Source organism: Pseudogymnoascus verrucosus (genome assembly GCF_001662655.1).
Source record: "Pseudogymnoascus verrucosus strain UAMH 10579 unplaced genomic scaffold scaffold_28, whole genome shotgun sequence".
Taxonomy (NCBI): Eukaryota; Fungi; Ascomycota; class Leotiomycetes; order Thelebolales; family Thelebolaceae; genus Pseudogymnoascus; species Pseudogymnoascus verrucosus.
In genome coordinates, this window is record NW_017263679.1 from 19,590 (window position 1) to 35,463 (window position 15,874).

Consider the following 15,874-nt stretch of genomic DNA (forward strand, 5'->3'; position numbering starts at 1 on the left):
TATTCCAGGCTTCACGCGTTCCTGACGCTGTCCACTGGTCAACCGCTCTCGGGTAAACATATATCCATCTCGACGTCAACCCTGCAGGATGCTGGACATCTTTGTTCCATCCCACCAAAACTTTCGAGGTGCAACACGCCAGACAGATGTCTACGAAAGAAGACAGGAGACGCGTTGGCCTCTACCCGGATAACAGAGTTGCCCCTCTCCTGAAGACAGTGGGGGGGAGATCGACGGCAAGGAATGCGACTCAAAAAGCCACCACCACTTCAGCACGAGCAGCCACCGCCGGCAGCGATTCGAAAAGGCGAAAGACACTGCAACCAGTCGATGATTCAGATTCCGACGACTCGAACAATGGAGATATACGATCCCAATTCGATCGGGGAAGGCACAAATCCGAAAACAGTACGCTGAACACCAGAACTGAGGCCGAACCGGCGTATATCCCAGGGTCATACAAGGGAACCGCTTTCCGGGGAACCACAAGGAAGATTGGACAAGCCCGTGGCTCTAGGGAAGGGCCAGAAACGCAACGCCCAAAGAAGAGCAGCTCCAAACCGACGCCAGAGTTGAAGCCTAAATTCAAAACGTACGCGCCGATCGCCGCAAACCCTCCCCCGAAAAAGCCCGCATTCAACGATTATGGAGCTGGAAAGAAGCCAACTCCTCCATCGCCAGTGCAGAAGCCCACCTTTAAAACGTATGCACCGAGCACCGCCATCGAGAGCCTCCCAAAGCCAGCATTCAAAGACTACGGCCTTCGTGTGAAGCCAGGGAAGCCAGAGAAACCAAGGAAGCCAGAAAAGCCACAGAAGCCTAAGAAGCCAGAGAAGCCAGAGAAGCCAGTCTTCAATACCTACGGAGGAGCTTTGAAACCCCATTCCCGTGATTCCGACTCCGACGAACAAATATTTTTATCCTCCCAACTCCGCGATTTACTAGACGCCGACGAAGTAACGCCACCACCCACACACAACCCTGACGAGACAAAATGCCCCATGTGCGGCACCTACGTCCCGCTCTCCCTTCTCCTCGACTTCGCCGCCAGTTTTCCCTCCGTAGACCCCTTTGCCATGCGCATCCAAGTCCAATCCCGCTTCTGCAGCCATCACCGCCGACACACTGCAGCCTCTTCGGCCAACTACCCACCTATTGCTTGGACCGAACTTCCCTCGCGCGTTCGTGCCCACCTCCCATCCATCCGCGTCTTCCTCGACAACCCAGATTCAACCCCATCACATTACAGAGACCTCCTTGCAGAGGATATTGCGACCGGTCGCAACCGCACGCTCATGCAGAGCATCATGTCGGGCGCGGGTGGGAGGGTACGAGTGCCCGGGTATTATGGCCCTCGTGGTGCCCGGGTGATACAAGAGGAGATCCTTGACGTCTTATCCGGCGAACTGAGGGAAGCGGCCGTACGAGATGTAGTCGTCAGTGCGAGAGGAGTGGGAGTGTATGTTACTTCTGTGCTGGTTTTGGAGATTGGACTTTTACTTGTAATGGATGATTTGGGGGTGGGAAAGGAAGATGCAAGAGGGGTTATTGAAAAGAGTGCGGCATGGGGGACGCTCGTCAACGAGGAGCTTGACGAGGAGGTGCCGGAGGATGCAGAAGAGAGTGATGAGTTTGAAATGTAACCATATGACTAGATGATATCATAGAATTAGAGCTTCTGCGGAGCTTTTGCTTGGCAAATATAGCAGTGCTCGCTGTCAGATTATAATCTCTGCTCATGGTGCGAATCCCCCCAGACGCCAAATGCAAACGCCTGCTTGTTCACAGCACCACGTTGCTCATGGATCCCAACGACTACAACTATTCTCCTCCCTCACGTCATCGCCACCGTCTACAATGCTGACCACATCACTGTCTCTGTTTCTCACAGCACATTTTATAACTTCAAGTTTCTGCAACCATAAAAAATATAAATTCAATCCCTACACCCAACGCCCCCAAACCTCATCACATCACGGCTCGATATTATACTTCAACTTAATCCCCATCGCGGCCAACTCAACATCCAAATACTTCAACACCCCGGGAACAGCCACAACCGTCGTCTCTTCACCTCCCACCCACCTCTGCCCCTCTCCATCCTCCCACACCTCCCCATCCGCCACAAACCCATCAACCTTGACGGCACACCTCCTACACCTCACCACCCCCGTCCCCTTCTTCCTCGGCGCAAAGGCACTCACAGTCGGCTGCACCGACAGGAACGTCCCGCAGCCCTTGCACACCCATGAGCGCGCATAATCGGAGCAGTTCAGCAGACGGTCCTGCAGCAGGAAAGCTGTGCCGTGAGCAAGCAGCGAATCACGCTCCATCTCACCGACACGAATACCACCTCCCTTCTTACGACCCTTGATCGGCTGGCCGGTCAAGGCAGTGATCGGGCCCGTTGTACGCACTTGGAACTTGTCGTTCACCATGTGACGCAGACGCTGGTAGTAGACGAGACCAACATAGATGTCAGCGTGCAGCTCCTCGCCCGTAATGCCAGAGTACATCGGCTCGTTGCCGTGATAGTTGTAGCCGGCCTTCATCAGCTGGTGGCCAAAGTAGTTGCCGGCAGTATTCTCCTCGTCGAAGCGGAACGGCGTGGAATCCTGCGCCAGACCGTGCAGCGCACCGGCCTTACCAGCGAGCGACTCGACAAACATACCAATCGTCATACGCGACGGGAAAGCGTGGGGGTTGATGATGATATCAGGCTGCATTCCAGACTCGGAGAATGGCATGTCGCCAGCGGGCCACTTCTGCGAGCAGACACCCTTCTGACCGTGACGAGAGGAGAACTTGTCACCGATGGTGGGGGAACGAGGGACGCGGAATTTCACAGAGATCATCTGGGCCGGCTCATTGCCGTTCTCACTGCCAATCACGCGAACCTCCTCGACAAACGTCATCTCGCCCTCCTTGTACTTTTCAAAGTGCGTGATGCCGTCGCGGTTTACCAGCTTGCCGTTAGCGTCCGTGGTGACCGTGTGCCACGCGCAGACTGGGTCTCCCTCCTTGACGAGACGGCCGACAAATGGCAGACCATCCTCATCAATCAGGGCCTTCCACTCAGACTTGACAAGTCCGCCCGGTGCGAAACCAAACAGCTTGCTGACCTTCTTGGCCGATCTCGACTTCTGTCCCTCGTCCAGCTCGTACTTCTTCACCTTGTAGATGGTGCCATGAGCGAAGCCGCGCTCGTGCGCGGACTTGTTGATAATCATGGCGTCGTCCATGTCGTAGCCGGTGTATGAGATGACAGCAACGACGGCGTTGAAACCGTTGGGGAAGTTATCGAAACCATAATCGTTGTGTAGAGGAGCACGAACAATCGGCGTCTGTCCCGTTTGGAGACGATACGACTTGTTGTCGGTTCTGTAGCGGAGGGCTGTTCCTGGGGTACCCATGGTTTGCTTACCCATCTGACACTGGTACATGTTTCTGGGCGATTGGTTGAAGTCGGAGAAGGGCGTCATGTTGGCGAGGATGGAGAGGATGTTGGTGGGGTCGAATTCAACGTGGGTTGTCTCCCCCGATTCAATCTCTTGTTCGGTGACGGCAATCGACATGAATGGCTGCTCCAACGGACCAACCCAATCCTCCTTGTCGAGTGGAAGATACTTGACTGGTCTGATCATTCGCGAGGGGCCAGAGTAGAGGTATACACCAGGGTACTGTCCACCGTGCGAGGCTGGAACATAGGCAATCTCCAACTCGACAGGAACGTTGTTTGTTCCTTCAACCTTCCAGAATCGAAGCGTATCCGCGATCCGCAGAGACTGCTTCGGCGTACACCAACCCAGAATCTTTCCATCCAGCATGACGACAACACTCTCATCCGTGGAAGCAGACGAAAATCCAACCACACCGAGGTCGACAGCAAGTGATGGGAGAGCCCCCGCGTCCACGCCGTGTGTGAGAATCTTGCATTTGTGGGACAGATGGTTGAGGAGACCGCAGGGACTTCCATCGGGAGTGTGGACAGGGCATAGGAATCCCCAACTCTCCGGCAGCAGTTTGCGAACGGTTGTAGTCTTCAGCTGTGCGAAGAAACTACCTCTGTGAACCATGCGGAAATGACTGATGAAACGCAAAAAGTTGATCTTCTCAGCGACGACAGTGAACCCAGACGTCTGCTGCAAATCGAGACCTGTAGGACTGATCAGGTTTCCCGTGGACATGAAGTACTCCAGAGCTTGTCCAACGGCCTCGTTCGTCCTTCCAAAAATCTTGGTCGGGAAATCCTTCAAGAACTCGGGCGACGCGAAGTTGTTTGCTGGATTTCTCCTCGTATACTCGCGCAGACCCAGGCGAAGGGCAGTCGAGAGCCAGTCGTCCAGACGTTCCTTGATGATCATGCCGTAGAGGAACCCCCCAAGAAGGATTTCCTGGTTTTGAACCGCATCAGGGTTGTCCAGAGAGCAGTCGCCAGCAACCAGCGAGTACAGCTTTCGGATCATGAACAGCAGCATCTCGAACTTATCGGCGTCTTGTGCCTCGGTGACGTCCACATTACCCAGATGCGGCAGCACAATCTTGCGCAAGAATTCCGTGCCAACATCGTAATCAGACATGTTATCCGGAACCTGAAGTACAATCCTGAACTTCTCTCCCAAGTATGCCCTCGTTTTCGACTTTGTGTACAGGCCGTATGCTTTGTATGTGCGAAGCAGCAGCTCCACGCGGTCGGTCAAGAAGGTGTTATTCGCACCCTTGGAACCAGCGCCTCCCACAAGATCCTCGAAGATCTCCCTGTCGTTCGTCTCGACCAATGCCTTCATGATCATCATGACCGGCACCAAAAACTCATTCTTCCTCCACGAAAACCTGAATGTTACGTTTCCATCATCGAGGTAATGCAGCACATTCGTCTGCGAAGTCTGGTCAGGCCTGACAGATCGGATGAGTGTAGCGAATTTGGTATATGTCGGTCCACGTCCCTCAAACGAAGGTCGGATGATTGCCATTGGGAAATTGCGTCTGTTGACAATCAAGAGTCGGATAAGCTTCTCAATTCCGTTGACCACAAAGTATCCACCCAGCTCCTCCGATTCTTCCTTGCGGTCCACCAATAACGCGGGCGAGTTATTCTCGAGATGGCACTTGTTTGACTGGAACAAGTTAGCTTAAATCTTCTTGGAACGCTTCAAACATACCTTCAACATCAGCGGGATCTGTCCCAGCTCTCTGATAAACTCGACCGGATCTCCGCCGTTGATCCTGTACTCGAGCCTCGCGCTCATCTTCCCGCGGTACGTCACATGGCGCTCTCTGCACTCAGCCGGCATAATCTCTCTGTTCCTCGTCGAGAACTTGTTGCTCGCCGGCAGCATGGCCTTCTCGACAAACACCTCCTTTATCCTGACAGTGAGCTTGTTCTTGCCCGCGGGCCCAAGGCGCTCATCGCCATCGAGGTACGTCTTTGCGCCAATGTCCTTGAGACTCTGGGCGAGGAGCCCATCCTTTTCAAAAACGGCATTGAAAGAGTTGATATGCGGCTCAATAGCAGCCTGCAGCGCTGGGTATGCGCTGTGGTCTTGCGGGGGGTTGCGGAAAAGCTCTTCTCTCCGGAGAGTGTCGAATTCCGCCGACCATTTGGTGTTTGTGCCGCCTCTCTTCGTTTTTACGGGCGCCATTGTGGGTTCTATATGAATTGTTAGTATGATTCAATTACATTGCAAATTGCAGGATAAAAAATCACGGCAGCAGCAAAAACTTACATGGAGGCTCTCAATCTCTACCACAGCGTGCTTCCCTGCCGGCGTAATCATCAAAAAGTTCGAGGCTATCAAAATAAAATCTCCACTACCACCCCGCACGTGATTTATCGCTCTTATCGCCCGTGCCACTAACGCTAACCCCGATCAAGGGGGACCACCACGCTAACCCAAACACAGCATAGGCGCCGGGTCTCCCAAAGAAAGCTGGTGACTTCACTTCGCTTTCGCGCCCTTGGACTTGCAGCTTGCAGACGAACCTAGCACTGCAAAAATCCCCCGGCCTGTACACTGCCGCCTCAAACATTTACCGCCAGCATTGTCAGACCAGCCAGTATTCATAGGACGGCTGTGGAACTTGCTGCGGGCCTGCTTGTTTGAAGCCGCTGGCTGTTTGTCTAGACATTATTCCTGGTTGTGTGGGAACACCCGAGTGGATAGTCCCATCGTGTGCCTGAACCAGTGCCATCTTTCTACTCCCACGACTTCACCTACAGGCAGAAGCATACATCCGTCACAGGCGCAGGTACAGCAGTAGTAATCTTGATTCTATTCGAAGCCACGGTCTCTGTGCATTACGTCTATAGCTCTTGTTATCCGCGAGGAGAGGCGTCTGGCCTTGGGGTGTGTTGACACCGCGGAGCGAACTGTAGGAAGAGAGGATACAAAGCAAAGATGGCGGGGCTTTTTAAGAGACTCTATGATTACCTGCTGAGGTTATTCTGGTATGTATTGCCTATCGTTCGTAGACGCAGGTGAAGCGACGTTCACAGTACTGACGTTGCTGCGGCATGAAGGGCGACCGAGATGGACATCACCATGATCGGGCTTCAGAATGCAGGGAAGACCTCTCTTCTGCGGGTTCTGGCGGTAAGACACTATCCGATCGAGACCTGTGAATTATGCTAATCAATTTCTCTGCAGGGCGGCGAGTTCACAATCGAGTAAGTTCCCATCAATAAAGACGCGCGCAACGCGATCTCGAAAGCGATTCGGCGATGACGCACCAGTAAGAACCAAGCTGACCACTCGCGAAACAGCTCCATACCTACCGTCGGCTTCAACATGAAGCGAGTCCAAAAGGGCCATGTCACACTGAAATGCTGGGATCTGGGAGGCCAGCCGCGGTTCCGCTCGATGTGGGAGAGGTACTGTCGGGGCGTGAACGCCATAGTGTTCATTGTCGACTCAGTAGACAGCGCGGCTCTGCCCGTGGCGAAAGAGGAGCTGCACAATCTCTTGCAGAAGCCGGTGCTTGATGGCATTCCACTACTCGTGCTCGGGAACAAGTCGGATTTGGAGGGCAGCATATCAGTCGATGAGTTGATCGAGGCGCTCGACTTGACGGCCATATCCCATCGCGAAGTCAGCTGCTACAGGATCAGTGCGAAGGAGGAGACGAATCTCGATGCGGTGCTGCAGTGGCTGGTCGCCCGGTCGAGTAAGTAGGTAGTTCGCCACTCGTTCGAGCAGACTACGGACGATTTAACGACGTGACGGAAGATAAAAGTCCATGGTAGGTTGGCAACGACCTAAAATCCATGGCTGGCGGCGCATGCGATCTTTTTTTCAGCAGGCCCTCGCCTCTTCTTGTAATTCTCATATCCAGCAACATTTTGTGGCCCAGTTTTTTTTTTGGTCTGTTTATTATTCGTGTTTTCGGGCATCGGAGCAGATAGCGGCTCTCTGATTCTTCTTGTTCTTCTGTTTTGGGAACTGCGGATGGGTATATGGCATGGCTTGGTGTTCAACACGGGGTGGTTTCAGCGGCTTGTGCATTTTGCGTGCGTATGTTTGCCTCGTCGGTGGTATTTATTTTCGAGGAAGGTCGATTGTTACGATGGCTTCCGTGCAGAAGTGATTCCTATAATGTGTACGGGTATCTGCCCAAGTTTATCTGCTCAAGTTTATTCATAAGAGTGTTGCGCCAGAGGACAGTGAACGGATCTGCTTGTGAGACTCCAACCAGTGCAGACTCTCACTCTTATTGTGCCTGTCAGTCGCCTGTCAGTGCCACCTTGGACAATAATTGTGTAAGAGAAGAGAACGAAAGCAGGTGGAGGTGAAGTACAACTTTGAAATAGCATTCCAATCGCTCGCTGCATGGACTCGTTGATGCGCTGGCATCTGCAACCCAAACACCGCATCCTTGCTTGGCCCGCCGACAAGACCATGCGAGTTTGACCTTGGGGACGGGGTCAAGCGGGGGAGTGGCTACGGTTCTCAGGGCAGCACCCAGAATATAATGGGGGTCTAAAAAATGACAAGTTAAGGTTAATCAGGGCAAAGCATGACAATCATCTAGATATCACAATCTTCAATTCCCATAGTTTATGGCTTTCACATGCTTGATTGGCTGGCATTTGGGCGAATCGTTTGACTGCCGGTGTCTTCTGTTTTGGGTAAGGCGTTGATCGATATATGCATCATGACATGACGTATGCCTGATGTACCACGGAAGTATCTTGTAGCTCTGTCATGCCAATGAGGCAAAAGTTATGAGAGAAGCTGGATAGAAAATATTCCTATGAATACATAGTAAATTCCAATAATTCCGCATTGCCATCACAAACAATCTAAGCTATCAAAATAAGCATTAATCAAATCCCCTTTATCCCGAATAAATTCCAAGCCCAACCTCAGATACAGTCATCGCTTCCTACTCAGCCCTGTGCCACGGGGACTCCGTCAGTACATCGGCACAGGCCAGCTCCAAACCAGCTCAGCCACCAAACTAACTGGGTATCCAAGACATTTCCAAGGGAAGCAAGAAATACACATTACGACGACGACGACGACTCTCTCTTCTTCTTTCAATCCTCATCAAATATAATCCAGACGTCACAACGACATCTACCAGCTTCACTTTCGCTTCACATTATTCAACATCCATATCGCGGCGTTCTGTCTAATCAAGGACACATCGACTGATCCCTCTCTCAAAGTCACCTAGGAGGCAAAACTCAGCCACAGCGTCGCGTCGCATCTCTCGCCCCGTAACAGACTTTGAAGCACAGCTTCTCAATCCATCACGATGGCACCGGCGATATCACCGGCGCTGCTTGATTCCGTGCTCGATAAGCGACAGTATTACGGTTACGGATACAAGTTCGCACCCCTCCTCCCCACGGCCGCTACCACCCGGGCATACTAACACTCTACAGCAACGACTCGAACTGGAACCGCTGGGGACGCTGGGTCGCACTCGTCGTGATCGTCGGCTTCTTCCTCGTCCTCGCATTTGCTTGCTCGTAAGCTCCTTTCCCAAGTCTCCCAGTCAGCGTATAACCCCAACTAACACTCCCTCAGATGCGTCAACTCCCGCCGCCGTCGCCGTCAAGGTCTCGCACCACGCTACGGCACGGGGTGGCTCGCCGGAAAGCAAAATGGAGGCCAGCAGCATTACCAGAACAACTACTACCAGGGACAGCAGAGCGGATACAACTACGGTGGTGGAGCGGCACCAGCGCCTCCGTACAGCCCGCCGCAGCAGCAATATGGCCAGCAACAGCAGTATGGCGGGAATACGGATTACTATGGCGGGCAGCAGAGCGGGATTGAGCTCCAGCAGCCGCAGAGCTCGTACAACCCGCAGATAGGCCGTGAGCAGACCTACGAGCCTCCGACTGGGCCACCTCCAGGAAAGCAGGGTGATGGGATTATCAGATGATCTGGCCAGGTGCGGGGCGAAGAGAGTGGGCTGGTGAAGGGAGGATAAAGTGTTAATAAACTCACGCATGACACGGCATGGTTGGGCTGGGTATCTGGGGATCGGGGCGTTTTCATTTCGAGGGGTACTGTACATGTATTTGCGAGGGAAGGGATGGTATTTAAATGATTGCTTGGGGGGGTGGAAGAGGGTAATAACGAATCACTTCAAAATGAAATAGTCATGATATTTGCTGTCTTCGCTGAGCATTGTCTGCACAGAGCACTGTCTGGACAGAGCACACTCTCCACACTGACATGCGTGCCAAAATAATGCCCCCACGTTGCATGTTCCCCTCAAACAGTCGAAACGGTCGAAACCCCCGATCAAATCAAGTAGTCTGTTTTGAATAGTTATAAAACGTCCGGTCAACCAACAGACGGCCTCATGTCCACGGCCTGGTGTCCAACACGCAGCCTCCAGCTCCAGGTCAGCAAGCCACCAACAAGCGGCCGATTCCTGGGCGGTCGTTGATTCGAGTATAGAATTTGAGAATGATATTCGAGCCAGAATATCAACATTTCCTAACCTACTCCCCCTCTCCATATAAGCTTATCCTCATTTTCAACATTCACAATTTAACCTTCCCATCATCCTCGACACGTCAATGCAACTAACAAAACGTACTTGCATGGTGATATGACGATATTCCCTCCCGGCCTAACCCGACCCAGCCAAGCGCCGCGTGTCTCTCCTGCGCCCCTGACCGTGATGGCCCACCGTACTTTTTAGTAGTGAACTTCAGCACCCTTCTGGTACGGAATAGCGGAAATTCAGGGTACGCTTACACGCTCACAGGGCACTTTCAGGAAACTTTCAGGTCACTTTCAGGGACAGCCTCGTCAATGGTCCCTTGCAGTAGTCGGCCTCACCTCCTGAGTCGCGATCTGTTCCTCGTCGCTCTTTAAAATCCTGTTCTCTTGCATATTTATATATATAAATATAATATATCCAGTATCATTGTCATCACTGTGGCAAATCGTATACGAACAATCTACTTATATTAACCTCCTCGTCATCCGCATGAAATACGAAATCTCTCGTCTCCTCCCGCTCCTCTAGTGATCAACGCTCACCCGGCTACAGTCAGCAACCAAACCTTGCACAGCCCGCCTCCCACCCCCAACCCCCCATCGCTCCGCGTTTCAAGTCCGCCCGGTGGATTGGAATTTGCCGTGGGTTCGAGTGAGAGCGGGTAAGAGCAACGCTGTGGCGGTACAAGATCGTCGCCCGCCCAATTTCGACACTTGAAGAGTTGCCGAAGGCAGGAGAGAAAAAAGAAACTCGGGGTTTAGTTTCCCTGAGCCTGAGCATCGAACCACTTCACGATCCGCTGGTTCCAACGACGGCGTACAGCGACATACGACGGGCGCTGAGCAACAAGACTCGAGGAGGGATGGGTAGACTGGGCTGATTGCGACAACACCTTGCTTTCCTACGATTGTTCAACGACGACTTGACCCGAATCCGAAAAGCGAAACAAAGAATAAAACAGAAACAGAACAGAACACAAACAAACGAGGGTGCATTTGCACTCGGTCGAGTCGCGAGGATGCCGACAATCGATGTAGCCATGGCGCGCAGTGTGTCGCGGGAGATGCTTCTGGGATTACAAAACAGAGACCTTGCGGAGTCGGCGAACAATGTCAAGACGTCCTTTTCGAGTTGGGATAATTGTATGAAGGCCACATACTGCAAGTAAGCGCCGTCCACATAATCCCAAGACGAGTTCACGACTAATAACCCTAGATGGCCAATAATAGCCGCCATCATCGTGGGCGGACTCATCGTTCTGTCGGTCGTATGGTGTATCGTCCGCTGCTGTTGCTGCGGTATGTCATGCTGCTGCTCCTGCTTCAACTGCCTCAAGTGCTGTGGCAACTGCTGCGGCTGCTGCGACTCTCCCGACAAAAAACACAAACATCTCGACGAACCGTACTTCCCGCCGGCCTTCGCCCCTCACAGCGGATACAAGGCCCCAGACCCCATGATGTCTGGTGGTGGAGCTCCCGGTACCCCCTTCTCGCCCGCCCCGTCATACGCACGCTTTGAAACTGGACCAAACGGAATGGCTATCGACCCCCCCAAGCCCGTCAACGACGATGCACTCCCCCCGATGCCCAGCTGGGACTCAGCCGCCAAACGCCGTATCAGCATAGAAGATGAGCCCGGCGCAGTTGAGCTTGGCGAACTCGACCCGGTAACTGGACAACGAATGCCCCTTATGACAGGCGCTGCAGGCGCAGGCGCAATCTCTCGAACCAACAGCCCAGGAATTGGCACTGCATCCGCAGGAGCGAGTCCCTACGGCCACCCGAACGGCGGGGCAGGCGGATACATGTCACCTGGACCCAACGGCCGACCAAACGACCAGTTCTCGCGCAATAACTCGAATAATGGCTACGGAGGCGACCAAGGCCTCTCACCTATTGGACCCCCCGGGCAAGCTTACGGTGGACGCGGATACTCACCACAGAACCAGAACCAATTTATCGGCCAAGCGCAAGGGGGACCTGATGAGCAGTACGGAAATCACGCTATTGGGAACGCATATGGCGACGACAGACAATCGCCATACCCCGGAGATAATGGCGGTCCCCAGGGAGGTGCCTTTGGCGTAATGCCAGCACCTGGCTTCGGACAACATCAACGAAACGATAGCGGTCAGCGACCTTTCACTGCTGACCGCGCGCATGTACCTGCTGGTCCGTTAGGTGGTGGAGGATACAGCGGCAGCGACGAGTCGTATGCGAATGCGCCGCGCATGGGCAGCCCGCCAATACTATCGAATACGAGCGGTTACGGGCCCCGTGGCGGAAGCCCGCCACAGGGAGGCTACAGGGGCGCGACTCCAGTTGATTCATCAGGAGGATACAGGGGCGGAATGGGGATGCCGATGCCGATGCCGCAACGGGTTGATTCGCCGCAGGGAGGATACAGAGGGCCACCGCAACGAGTAGATTCGCCCCAAGGCTTCAGAGGGCCGCCGCAAGGGTTTGGAGGACCACCACCTCAGCAGAGGATGGGAAGCCCTGGACCAGGACGGGGTGGATTCGGGCAGGGCCCAGAGAGGAGAGGAAGTCCCGGACCGGGACCAGGAGGGTTTGGACAGGGTCCCGAGAGGAGAGGGAGTCCAGGGCCCGGACCGGGAGGGTTTGGACCGCCTAGACGGACTAACACGGGAGGGATGGGGAGCCCCGCACCACCGAGCTATGCTAGCCGGAGTCCAGGTGGTGGGAATGGAGGTGGTGGCGGTGGATATGGAGATAGGTGGTAGAGAGACGGGGAGGTTGAAGTGATGGGGAGGATGATGTAGATGATGGGGGAGTGATGTAAGTGAGATTGGTCACAACACACGGCACGGCACGGCACGACCGCTGGACGCGGCGGGATACCCTTTTCTTGTATATGTTTGTATATTCTAAGGTAGACGATAGGGATGGAGAGATATGTAAAATCTACCGTTACTTCTGTCAAACTTCTGTCAGTGTGTTGGAGCGTGTGGGTGATATATGTTGTTTCGGCACATATCCCGATTGAGCTGTGCTGCCGGAATTAGCGCTGTCTCCATGGGACTTTGACTTTGAGTTTGACTTTGGATGAGCTAGAGGGCGCATAATGGTAGTTCTACGGTGTTATTTGAAGGCTTTGGCAGGCTTACAGCAGGCATGTAACCTGCGACGTCTCATAAGGCGGGTTTGATGTTGAGCCGCTCGGGGAAGTGAACTATCTTGGACTGGTGTTGGTGATGGCGGGGTACGTACCGCGATGGATATAGATTTGCCTTGGCCTTCTCTTGTGACAGCGGCAATTTGTACCGTGCCGTCATAAATCCCGCGCATCTTCAGATTCATCATCGTCGGCTCCCAGCTTATCATTTTTACTTATTTATACTCTAGATGCTGTACTGACGATATAATCTCCATTCCTCATTCTGCCCATCACGGTGAGCCCAACACGTGAACACTCCCTGGCTGTAGTCAGCTATCTTCACTGGACTGTGGAAGATTATAGCCCCGTGCTGACACCCGCGCTAAGGTCCACTCATCCAATCACTTTGGCACCGCTCCGCCCCGCTGGCCGCCCTACGGCTCAGGACCCCTGGCCGAGTTGACGCAGGCCTTGGCTATTTTAGGATACCGAGAAGGATTCGGGGGCCAGGGGGAGGGATGATTTTTTTATGGGGGCTGAACGGAGAGGATTAGAGAAGAGAGAGGCAGAGGAAGAGGACGGGAGAGGACGAAGATGATTAGGAATGTGAAGGAGAGAAGGAGGAGAAGGAGCAGCAGGTCACCTATGAAGGGTTGATATAGCCTCGTCGACTAGGTGGATTTATAGATCCTCACCGTGACACGGCTGACGGTCAACACTGCGCCTCCAACCACAGCAAACCAATCTCACCTTCCCCCTTCCAACTCTGCCACCGCCAATCGAGCCGCGCGGATCCCCGGCCCCTTCCCTCGCGCGGTACCATCCTGCACCTACCCTGCACTACGCTGTACATAGGAGCGCCAACACTGTATTGGGAGGCACCAGGGCGCCTCAATGCACGGCCCCTGTCACAGCCAGCTGAAGGAGCAAGAATCGTGAGATTATGTCCTCTTCGCCCCAGCCCCAGTTGCCAGCCTTTTCCCTCATGGTCTGGAATCATCTGGTCAGGGTTCCCATCTCCTCGCACTCTCGAACCGCTGCCGGATCCGCGACGACGACGACGACGACGACGACAGAAGAACGACGACGATGAAGAAGCGTGCGCTGGAGAGCGACGTGAGAGCGATGGCCGCTGGCAACGCTGAGCGACAGGACGCAGCAGCGTTGCAAAATCCGACAAACGCCCAACTATCCTCAGATTCAGATCTCGAGGTAACTCTCTCACTCAATGATGCCAAACAGATGCCCTTCACGGGCACCACCATCGACAATGGGACGAAACTATTTGCCTCCGTCACAACCACGTCAGAGAAGATAGACATTGCACCCACACTCTACATCGCGGGCATCGAGCTCGTCGATATGAACGCGCCAACGGAAGCACCCCAGCATCTCTTGCGAAACTGTACGCTCTATCCCTCTCCCTCCTCCTTGCCAGACCGGTAACTAACATCCCCCCAGCCGCAGATTGCATCTACAATCCAGGGCTCGCTAAATGCAACATAAACACCGTACTGCAATACTCCCGCGACAACAAGGCCTTCCCTCTCGAACTCTTCCTCACCAACGCCAAGATCACCCTTGGACACAGATACACTGTCAACCTACGCTACTCAGATAAACCTACTCCACTCCCCGGTGATCTCGAGTCGGCCACCGCACAAAATGGCGCGGGTGGAGATCTCATCTTGTCCGCCGACGGCAAGCCCCCTACCGCCGACGACCCAAATGCAGCATCCACAACCTCAAGCTCAACCACAACCTCTTCCGGGCTCATCAACGGCGGGATCCCTAAGCCGACAGGGACATTGACCGAGTCGCCCGATTCAGCCACCGCGACGTCCACCACCGTACCCTCCTCAGCACCGCACTCGACACCGAGCAGCAAGGGGCTCAGCACAGGCGCGAAGGCGGGGATCGGAGTCGGTGTCGCTGCTGCGGTGTTGATCGTGATCGCCCTGCTGGTGGCATGGTGGGTTCGCCGGACACGGCGCGCGAGTACGCGGAATGGACGCGGGGCTGGGGAGAAGGAGAGCGTACTTGCTGCTGCTGCGCCGGGAGGAGCGGGAGAGTACAGAGATGCTGATGAGGCTGGGGGTGCGGTTGTGGGTGGGGCCGTGGGTGGAACTCCTGTGACCAGGAAGCCTGTTGGCGTGCCGGCGGTGACGAATGAGGCGGCGCTTGCTGATGCTGTGAGCCCTGCTTCGACGACTGTGGGTGTTGTGGGGGCGCAACATAGGGGTGCAGGAGGAGAAGGGGCGGCTCAGGAGTCGATGTTGAATGCCGAGGAGAGGGAGAGATGGGAGGAAGAAGAGAGAAGGCTGGATGAGGATATTGCTGAGGCCGAGAGGAGGCGACTCGGTGCGTAGATTTGGGGGTGTATATTTGTTGGATTTGAATCTATACCACAGTCAATCGTTTATACAGTCGTTTTTGCGAGATGAGATTTGAGATAATGCGGAGGGGAGCTTTGAGGCGATTTGAGGTAGATTGAAATACCAAAAAGATTTCTGTTCGTGTTTGTGTTCGGTTTCTGAACTGTAGAATGGGTGTGTCAGCTTATGAGAAGGGAAGGGGTGTGCGAGAACCTCTTGTAGGTAGGTTTGCTGGAAATGGCCGGTTCTCAACGGATAACGATGGTGGACTACCATTCATGCTTTCAAAAATGCACGGTAGCTCATCATGGAAGCCGATGTGATAGATCCATTGGCATGAAATGTTAATTTCAATCTCCCTCTTTATCTCCAAGAATGATGGCTCTCAACCCCGCTTTGTGCCTTTGTTCGAGGCA

General features: G+C 53.9%; 7 protein-coding genes across 7 annotated transcripts; 5 read left to right on the forward strand and 2 right to left on the reverse strand.

The window, feature by feature from the left end:
- Positions 1-113: 113 nt before the first annotated feature.
- VE01_06416 (uncharacterized protein) lies at positions 114-1,722 on the forward strand. The gene has a single exon (XM_018275864.2). The coding sequence runs from the start codon at positions 147-149 to the stop codon at positions 1,641-1,643; it is 1,497 nt and encodes a 498-aa protein (XP_018129485.1). The 5' UTR covers positions 114-146; the 3' UTR covers positions 1,644-1,722.
- ACR2 (DNA-directed RNA polymerase I subunit RPA2) lies at positions 1,712-5,998 on the reverse strand. Its single transcript, XM_018275865.2, has 3 exons — positions 5,727-5,998; positions 5,163-5,650; positions 1,712-5,117 (listed from the first exon to the last, which is right to left on the reverse strand). The coding sequence occupies exons 2-3, from the start codon at positions 5,640-5,642 to the stop codon at positions 1,974-1,976; spliced, it is 3,624 nt and encodes a 1,207-aa protein (XP_018129486.1). The 5' UTR covers positions 5,643-5,650; positions 5,727-5,998; the 3' UTR covers positions 1,712-1,973.
- Positions 5,999-6,398: 400 nt separating this feature from the next.
- Positions 6,399-7,172, forward strand: VE01_06418 (uncharacterized protein; the record flags this gene model as incomplete). The annotated part of the gene is made up of 4 exons (XM_018275866.1): positions 6,399-6,448; positions 6,521-6,593; positions 6,648-6,667; positions 6,764-7,172. The coding sequence occupies 4 exons, from the start codon at positions 6,399-6,401 to the stop codon at positions 7,170-7,172; spliced, it is 552 nt and encodes a 183-aa protein (XP_018129487.1).
- Positions 7,173-8,256: 1,084 nt separating this feature from the next.
- VE01_06419 (uncharacterized protein) lies at positions 8,257-9,640 on the forward strand. The gene is made up of 4 exons (XM_018275867.2): positions 8,257-8,410; positions 8,475-8,831; positions 8,888-8,974; positions 9,033-9,640. The coding sequence occupies exons 2-4, from the start codon at positions 8,758-8,760 to the stop codon at positions 9,391-9,393; spliced, it is 522 nt and encodes a 173-aa protein (XP_018129488.1). The 5' UTR covers positions 8,257-8,410; positions 8,475-8,757; the 3' UTR covers positions 9,394-9,640.
- On the reverse strand, positions 9,547-10,395 carry VE01_10792 (uncharacterized protein). The gene has a single exon (XM_059464243.1). It carries the CDS (start codon positions 9,976-9,978, stop codon positions 9,595-9,597), a length of 384 nt encoding a protein of 127 aa, XP_059320226.1. The 5' UTR covers positions 9,979-10,395; the 3' UTR covers positions 9,547-9,594.
- On the forward strand, positions 10,188-12,907 carry VE01_06420 (uncharacterized protein). The gene is made up of 2 exons (XM_018275868.2): positions 10,188-11,130; positions 11,182-12,907. The coding sequence occupies exons 1-2, from the start codon at positions 10,985-10,987 to the stop codon at positions 12,707-12,709; spliced, it is 1,674 nt and encodes a 557-aa protein (XP_018129548.1). The 5' UTR covers positions 10,188-10,984; the 3' UTR covers positions 12,710-12,907.
- Positions 12,908-13,621: 714 nt separating this feature from the next.
- VE01_06421 (uncharacterized protein) lies at positions 13,622-15,452 on the forward strand (the record flags this gene model as incomplete). The annotated part of the gene is made up of 2 exons (XM_018275869.2): positions 13,622-14,488; positions 14,545-15,452. Exons 1-2 carry the CDS (start codon positions 14,173-14,175, stop codon positions 15,450-15,452), a joined length of 1,224 nt encoding a protein of 407 aa, XP_018129547.1. The 5' UTR covers positions 13,622-14,172.
- Positions 15,453-15,874: the final 422 nt, after the last annotated feature.